We start from the raw sequence: 8,206 nt of genomic DNA on the forward strand, positions 1-8,206 counted from the left end.
AATCCATTTCTTAAGAGGTAAAGGGTGCAACTTGCCCGAACACATTAGTCACAATATTAATCCACTACTTAACGAGGTGAAGGGCTGCAGCTCCACATTAGTTTTAGATGAGCAAAGTAGACATAACATTGGATCAGGGTTGATAAGATGAGTTTCCCATTAGTAAAGTAGAAAAATATGTACAAAAATTAAGGACACATTCCCAAATAAAAGAGTAGTACACATAGAAGAGCTACTTAAGTAAGTCCAACATTAGTACAAAGACCTACTCAGGTAGGTCCAACAACAGTACATAGAAGATCTCCTTCCTCTTGGCCAAGGGAGGGCCTTCCTCTTGACCAAGGGAGGGCGAGAGGAGGCCGGGGGAGGGCTAGAGGAGACAGACACCTTCTTCTTCTTCTTCTTCTTCTTCTATTATGCACCTTCTCCCCTTCACCCAATGCATGGTAGTGTTTGCATCACTGATAACAATGGAAGGCAGGCCGGAAGGGTTTGATGCACACACAAGTAGGGATGGAGCTCATAAAGCAGGGCTAGAGCTCGGGAAGCAAGGTCAACCCTAAATCTTGTCGGAGGGGGGCTGGTGTAGGATGAGGGGAGAAGGAGAATATGTTCCACAACCAGTCTTCCAACGCGGGTATAGGGGGAGAGTAAAGAGAGTGCCAATTCCAGCTGTGTGTGATTGGTGTTTGGCCTCGGGCTGTGATTCTGTTCGACTTGACCACCACTCTGGACACAGACGATTCGATTGCCATGCTGGACAGGGAGACTCCATGCTGCCGTGTGATTGGCAGAAACGGCAAGTTTAACACCACAAGTTTTTTAGCGTGAGCCAATGAATATTGGAGCCTAGAAGGAAAACATGTGATGCAGTACAGAATGCCTTCTAATTAGGAGGTGCACGTGTCTTATCTTAGCCAAGGATTATCTGTCGTTAACTTCAAGTCATCGCCTCCACGTATAAATTAGGGATGATCAGCCATTCTGAGGACGTACTGTACGTACTGCCTTCTAATTAGGAGGCGCACGTGTCTTATCTTAGCCAAGGATTATCTGTCGTTAACTTCAAGTCATCGCCTCCACGTATAAATTAGGGATGATCAGCCATTCCGAGGACGTCACGAGGCCTTTTGATTTCTGCAGCTTCGAGACAATATATTTTACAGAATGATTTTATTGTTTTTAATGTTCCGCTTTCTTTCCCCCGGGTAAATGCAGGAATTAATTGATGTTTGATGATGCGCCACGATGACGGCCTTGATCCTTGCAGTTGGCCTTCTTGGTAAATCAATCTACTCACGCAGATTAACACCACTCTGAGAGGCAATCTAATTCCTTATTAATTCATTCCTATCGGGATTCGGGAATTCTTGTTTTTGCATATGCAGAAGATTGTAATATATAATAACATGTTTAGGTGTTTAATGATGGAGCTGGTTTGTTGCCTGTTGGCAGGTAATGTGACAGGGGTGCTGCTGTATGTGTCGCCAACGTAAGTTACAAGATTGTGTCGAATATGTATACTTGAGAATATTGCATGTATTAGACAATTGGGTTTCTCTTTCCATGCGCATTTCCAATAGTATGGAACGTGTGTTGACAAACGGTGCATGCAATAATCAGCCGCGTTGATTGTGTTTAATTGTGTCATGACTCGCAGGTCCTTAAGATATTGTCAAGCACGTTACGACATTCCACCTCTCAGTTTTAGCTTCTCCAATTATTTAGCCATCGCAAAAGTTTGATTTTAGATGGCTTTAGCCATCATTCTCCGTAAAACATTCAACATGGAAATTGAGACACAATACTATCAGTTCAATGCGAATTACATCGAAACGTCTCTTAATTCACTCGTTCAAAGGGGCCCTGGGCCCCTGGCTACTGCAAGTCTACAGTTTGCAAATTATTTCCCATATTTTGACATTAAATCTTCAAGTTGAAAGGGGACGTATCCTTACTATATATGAGGAGGTCGGGGGCTGCTGCCACGTGGCAGCCCCGGCCTCCCCACGAACGCCTCCCCACGAACAATGGCAGGGGCGGGTGCCACGACAGCACCTACCCGTCCTCCACCTGCGCACCGCCTCGACTTGCCCACCTCGACCTGCTCCCACCTCGATCATCGACGTCAGTGCTCTGATTTGGATGCTCTCATCCTTACGAAAGGGGAGAGGGCGACTCGGTTGAGTCGAGCTCCTCCCCGATGCTGCTGGGAGGCAAGAGTGGAGTACGTCCCGAACAGGACGGGACACAGATTAGGCAGAGAACGGGGCGCATCCACTGAGTTGTGTAAGAAGAGTCCGCTTCTGCCCATCGCCATCGCTCGAAGCGTCAATCCTACTGCCATGCCTCTCTCTCTCTCTCTCTCTCTCTCTCTCAGACCCTGAAGAAAAATCTCGCTCGAAGCGTCAATCCTACTGCCATGCTTCTCTCTCTCTCTCTCAGACCCTGAAGAAAAATCTCGCGATGACATGGCGGTGCTATCTCTCTCTCTCTTGATCTGTTCGTAGTATGTGTAATTCGTAGTATCTAAATGTGTAATTCGTAGTATGTGGTCCATTTTTGCTCTACACTAAAATAGGTAGATCTACGCAGTATATCAACATCAAGGGGAGGAATTGTAGAGGAAATTACTATTGTGAAGGCCGCTACAATGTTTCTATTCCGTGGCACAATGTGCCAAGTTCATCTTTGACAGGAAACCAAATTCGTTTGATTTTTCTTGACAATGAGACAGAAATGCCAGAATGTTGTACCTGTAGTTGGATAGCAATGCCAACTCTCTCTCTCTCTCTCTCTCTCTGTGCACCTCAGACCATGGAGCAGCAGCAAGAAAACTCTCTCTCTCTCTCGTGGAGGCAAACACGCATACCCAAGATACACAGGTTTATGAGGGTTTTATCTCACAGAAAACGAAAACCTTTTAGTAAGCCTAAAACACAAATGACCTGAACGGGCATTTCTACAAAGAAAAATTGGACATTTTTTTAAAATAATGCACAGTTTATTTATTGAGAATGCGGGGGCGGGTGCCACGCGTCCAGCACACATCCCCCCAAAAAATCGCACCCGCCCAGGTGCGAAGCGCCGGGGCGAGTCTAGGCGCGGAGCGCCTAGTAGTCTTTAACGACAACTTGCATTAGGGATTCAAAGAGCTACATGTATATGGGTGATTATTGTCATATATGGGAGTTTTTGTTTCCCGAAAGATAGTTTGTCAGGTTTGAAGATGACACATACACACACAGACACCCTTGTAGGCACCTCCCCTTCAAATATGGTAGGCTAGTTTTTTGGAGACAAGGGGAAACTTGGCACTCGAAACTTTAGTCGAGGCCCTAATTGCATCTAGCGAGCTACATGCGTGCAATATGTTGCCTCACCTAGGAGACGTTCATGATGTTTTGCACTACAACACAATGCTAACAAAAACCAGCGTTTCAGTGTATTTGTATTGACTGGTATCCTAAAATAGCGCCAACATTTCAGTGTATTTGTATCGGTTGGAACCCTAAAATATCGGTTAGAATTTGGTTATACCCCTCAAATTACCGGCAGGTTTTTTGAGCGTCATAGTTATAGAACCGATATCTCATATGGATTTTGAACATCAAATCCAGTTTGCCTTTAAGAGCTTGCATTTATTATAAGGGCTTGAGAAAAAGGTTTTTTGTGAGTGCTGCCTAGTACAATATACTTTATTATATGACTTCATGATGTTTTGGACTCGGAAAGTAGAGGAAAAGGAGATGCAATTTCTCCTCCGAAATATGATGGGGTGTTTCAAGAGAGCTCTAATTTGTCCTCCAAATATGGTAGGGTAGTTTTTGGGAAGGAGAAACTTGGTACTCCAAACTGTATTGGCCCCCAACTGGAAGTAGCTAAATATGCAGATGGTATGTACGCCACCTTGTAGAAATTAACGATGTTTTGGATTGCAAAAAACTACAAGGAATACATCCAAAAGCTGTTGGGCATGGAGGTGAAATATAAGGAATATATCCAAAAGCTCTGGGGTATGGAGGTGAAATTTATAACTTTCCTTGAACTTGTATATACTGTTACAGCAAGTCCAAATGTTTTTGCTCGCAGGAATGACATTGTGTGTACATTTGCGAGTGTGGATGTGCATTTTTTGAGTGTGGATGTGCAGCCCACGAATTGTTGTGTTTGTGTGTAGCAATGAGGATATGAGCGACCGTGTGTGCATGTGTGTGTGGATGTGCAGGCCCACATTCGTGAGGATATGGCGACGACGGTCGACGGAGGGGTTCTCGGGGGTGCCATACGCGGTGGCCGTACTGAGCACGCTGCAGTGGACCTATTTCGGACTGCTGCGGGGGCCGGATGCGAGGCCTCTCGTCTTCCTCACCACCTTTGGCTTCTCCCTCAACCTCGCTTTCAATTCCATCTACCTGAAGTTCGCCTCCAAGCCGGAACAGGTATAACATCCATAATGACAACAATAAGCCCCACTGTGTACATATAAGCCTTGCATCCTGGCTGTTGTGTGATCGCGAGTTTAAGAATGCGATCGATTATAATCTGAAGGGGGTTTCGGATAGAGATTTCACGGATTGATTCTAACTCTGCGTTTTACAGCTTGTTACTATATTGAAATCATGTTAATGATCGTTAATGATGGGCAGCGTGTGATCATTAACGATATTGAAATCATGTTAATGACGGGCAGCGTGTCATCATATCGTTAATGCCACAATGACGGGCAGCGCGTCATTGAGTCGTGCAGTATTGCGATTCATGATCTGATCAACGTGAAAGGAGTCTGATTACTGATTGATGGTAGTATTTCTGAAGTCCTAATTACTACGTCCAATTAAGATTAGTACTGCATACATATTGATATTAAATCATACGGTCATTGATTCTAACTGGTCGGTGTGGCTACAGTCTAGTAGCTATGTGAAAGCAGATTCACTGGAGAATGTTTCCATAAATTTCAAGTAAAATCATGTAGTCAGCGATTCAATTAGGTTAAATCGTAATGTCGATCAATATTAATGGTAATTACGTTAAATCGTAATATTAATGCGTTCTGTCAGTGCAGCTGCGCCAGATGAAATTGCTGGGGGCTGCTGCAGGGTTCTACCTGTCCCTGGTCATTCTCACGCAAGCTCTGCTCTCTGCAAAGCAGCGCGCGACCGTGGTTGGCATCGCATGCGCTGCCACCTCCATGTGCTTCAGCGCATCTCCCCTCTTGATCATGGTATCAATCTCTGATAAACCCTCTATATTATCTCTACCTCTTCTTAATGACGATCGACCATCGACCAGGCCCCCTCCTGTGCAATAGCAAAATTATTGTGTTTGTTTAATAGAACAAAGTATTTTCTCGACCTCTTCATGATTAATCCAGATAATTAATTCTAGATTTGGGTTTAATGCTCCCGTAAGTAAATGTTGAACGGTGGACGTTATAGAGAACAGTGATCAGGACCGGCAACGTGGAGTTCATGCCGTTCTACTTGCCGCTCTTCCTCTTTCTCAGCTCCAGCATTTGGACAGCCTTCGCATGGCTCACCGAAGACATTCTAATGGCGGTAAATATTAGTTTCTCCTCCTCGAATTAATAACTAATCTCTGTTATGATAATGGTGCTCTTAGTTACTTTCCGTGTTCAGCAGGTGCCCAACATCGTCAACCTGTCCTTGGCCGCCGTGCAGCTCCTCATCTTCGCGTATTACAAGCTTGCCGCAGCTGCTGTGGCGGCTTCCAGCCTCCAGGTCCGAAAAGCAAAAGGAATCGGCAGCTTACATGCTGATCAGTGCTGCTAAATTATATTTTCCCACCACCCATATTCTACCCGAGCTGCCATCCAACCGTCACCCCGACTTCCCGAACATTGAAACTCTCAATGATCGGACGATGGAGGCGTAGGACCTTAGAGAAATTCGGCAATAAAGTGATTTTATTTTGCCCCACTAGCTTATGAAGTAGCATGCCCGTCGAGACCATTGTTCTTAGAAATCTGATTTTTTCGAGCTATGTATAAAACCCGCTGGTCTAGTGCACTTTAGCCATAAAATGGGCTAAAACATTTTTCGTGAAATAGCAAAAATATTACTTTTTTCTTACTGCCTTGATCCGTGTGTGGATGTATTGCTATCAAACTATCAAGAAAAGCATGCACAAATATCGCATTAACAACCACTCAAAGCGTATTATACTAATATTGTGTTAAAGGATTAATGATAAGCCATTAAGAAAAGCAAGTGCCCTAGAGCATACACACACACACACACACACACACACACACACTTGAATCTCGATATCAATGATTTTATTGGCAAAGCTAGAGTAAAAGAATTGATCTTGGAAACTATAGCATATGTTCAAGGCCTAGTTACGAATACTTTTATCTATGAACTTTCCTAAATAAAATATACCCCTAAGAAAAACAAGTGCCTTAGAACATATATATATATCACGATATCAATGATTGTATTGGCAAGTGTACTAGAGTAAAAGAATTGATCTTGGAAACCATAGCATATGTTCAATGCCTAGTTAAGAATACTTTTATCTATGAATTTTCCTAAATAAGATATACCTATTTTCTATTCAATTTGTGAATAGCCCTATATATATATATATATAATTTGTGATCATTGTCTCATCATTGTCCCCATGGTCACTTGGGATAGAGAGAATTGGAACACTTAGATCTACTTGAATCTCGATATCAATGATTGTATTGGCAAGGCTAGAGTAAAAGAATTGATCTTGGAAACTATAGCATATGTTCATGGTCTAGTTACAAATACTTTTATCTATGAATTTTCCTAAATAAAATATACCCCTAAGAAAAACAAGTGCCTTAGAGCATATATAGATATCACGATATCAATGATTATATTGGCAAGTGTACTAGAGTAAAAGAATTGATCTTGGAAACCATAGCATATGTTCAATGCCTAGTTAAGAATACTTTTATCTATGAATTTTCCTAAATAAAATATACCCCTTTTCTATTCAATTTGTGAATAGCCCTTTTATATATTTATATATATTGTCCCCATGGTCACTTGGGATAGAGAGAATTGGAACACTTAGATGTACTTTTTGTCCTCTTTTTCTATGTCCATTAGTGTGGATCTACTAACTAATTGATTACCTATAGTATTTCACATGACATTTTCTTATTTGTTCAATCATAGCAGTTAAAAGTGTTTTCAATGCCAAAATTTAACCCTAGTAACCCTTAATTGAAGTAGGAAATTATCGAAGACACCAATATAGGAAATAAGTTTGGTCTTTTAAAAAGCAATGTTAGTTATGGCCTTGCCATTTGCATAGAAGCACAAGAACAAAGCTTCACAAACACATTATGGGTGGACCTTCTACTTTAAAGCCATGTATTTGCTAACATAATAGTGGGAGATCAATTACCTTAGTTTACTTGTGTTTCCCATTACATGGCTTAAATTTTTCCATTGAAAAATATCTACTGGCCAAGAATTGCATTGTTCCTTCTAAGGGAATGACTGGACTTGTTGAGGGCCATAACACATGTACCAAACTAAACTTGCTAATGGAGATCATATTAATAAGGCAAATAAACGTATCATTCTATGAAATAGAAAAAAGGTGTCGAGTGGATTTCTCTAACCTATTTAATATTAACTCTAAGATGGAATGAGTGGATTTCTATCTCTCTAACCCATTTAATCTTAACTCTAAGATGGACCCTAGTGTTTGCTTGAGCATTTTCGGAGCCAATGAACTGGAAACTACATGCAATTCTGCGTCTTTATTATCCCTGGCTAGATAATTGCCTAGGGCACCACTACATTGTTGACAACTAGAAGCATTCATTTGCAGGCATATAATATGGAAGCTAGCTTTGAAAAGCACTGATTGTCCTTTTTCTAATAGCTTATTGTTCTATGTGTGCCAATGGGTTGGGATGACTTGATTGAGTGCCATGTGTAGTGGCATATACTTTAGGTATTGGATTACACATCCAAACAAGAGAGACAAGACAATCATCAAATGAATAGGTAGGGAAATTGTATTGGAATTTTCGGTTGAACCCAAGGCCTCCCAAGTGTTAGGAGCTTTATACTTAGCCATAATTCTAGCTTAGATACTAGTGTGGCATCTCTAATAGGTAGGGAAATTGTATTGGAATTTTCGGTTGAACCCAAGGCCTCCCAAGTGTTAGGAGCCTTATACTTAGCCATAA

The 8,206-nt window shown here is 41.9% G+C and overlaps 1 protein-coding gene across 2 annotated transcripts; it reads left to right on the forward strand.

Moving 5' to 3' along the window:
* Nucleotides 1–1,146: 1,146 nt before the first annotated feature.
* Nucleotides 1,147–7,572, forward strand: LOC148026942 (bidirectional sugar transporter SWEET11-like). 2 transcript variants are annotated; one of them, XM_087690544.1, is made up of 7 exons: nucleotides 1,147–1,282; nucleotides 1,456–1,492; nucleotides 4,229–4,442; nucleotides 5,069–5,227; nucleotides 5,442–5,561; nucleotides 5,646–6,022; nucleotides 7,478–7,572. In XM_087690544.1, the coding sequence occupies exons 1-6, from the start codon at nucleotides 1,249–1,251 to the stop codon at nucleotides 5,793–5,795; spliced, it is 714 nt and encodes a 237-aa protein (XP_087546670.1). In that variant the 5' UTR covers nucleotides 1,147–1,248; the 3' UTR covers nucleotides 5,796–6,022; nucleotides 7,478–7,572. The 2 variants fall into 2 exon arrangements, with proteins under 2 accessions (XP_087546670.1, XP_087546671.1); XM_087690545.1 differs by having other exon boundaries at nucleotides 1,203–1,282; nucleotides 5,064–5,227.
* Nucleotides 7,573–8,206: the final 634 nt, after the last annotated feature.

This window comes from Lygodium microphyllum, chromosome 13 (assembly GCF_053477565.2).
Source record: "Lygodium microphyllum isolate KBCC chromosome 13, Lygodium_microphyllum_v1.1.10, whole genome shotgun sequence".
Classification (NCBI taxonomy): domain Eukaryota; kingdom Viridiplantae; phylum Streptophyta; class Polypodiopsida; order Schizaeales; family Lygodiaceae; genus Lygodium; species Lygodium microphyllum.

What these genes read in the sequence shown, in the direction of transcription:
- LOC148026942 (XM_087690544.1), top strand. Translation starts at nt 1,249, where the DNA reads ATGACGGCCTTGATCCTTGCAGTTGGCCTTCTTG. An exon ending in CATCTCCCCTCTTGATCATG is followed by an intron (nt 5,228 to 5,441) that starts GTATCAATCTCT and finishes TGGACGTTATAG; the next exon opens with AGAACAGTGATCAGGACCGG. An exon ending in CCGAAGACATTCTAATGGCG is followed by an intron (nt 5,562 to 5,645) that starts GTAAATATTAGT and finishes CGTGTTCAGCAG; the next exon opens with GTGCCCAACATCGTCAACCT.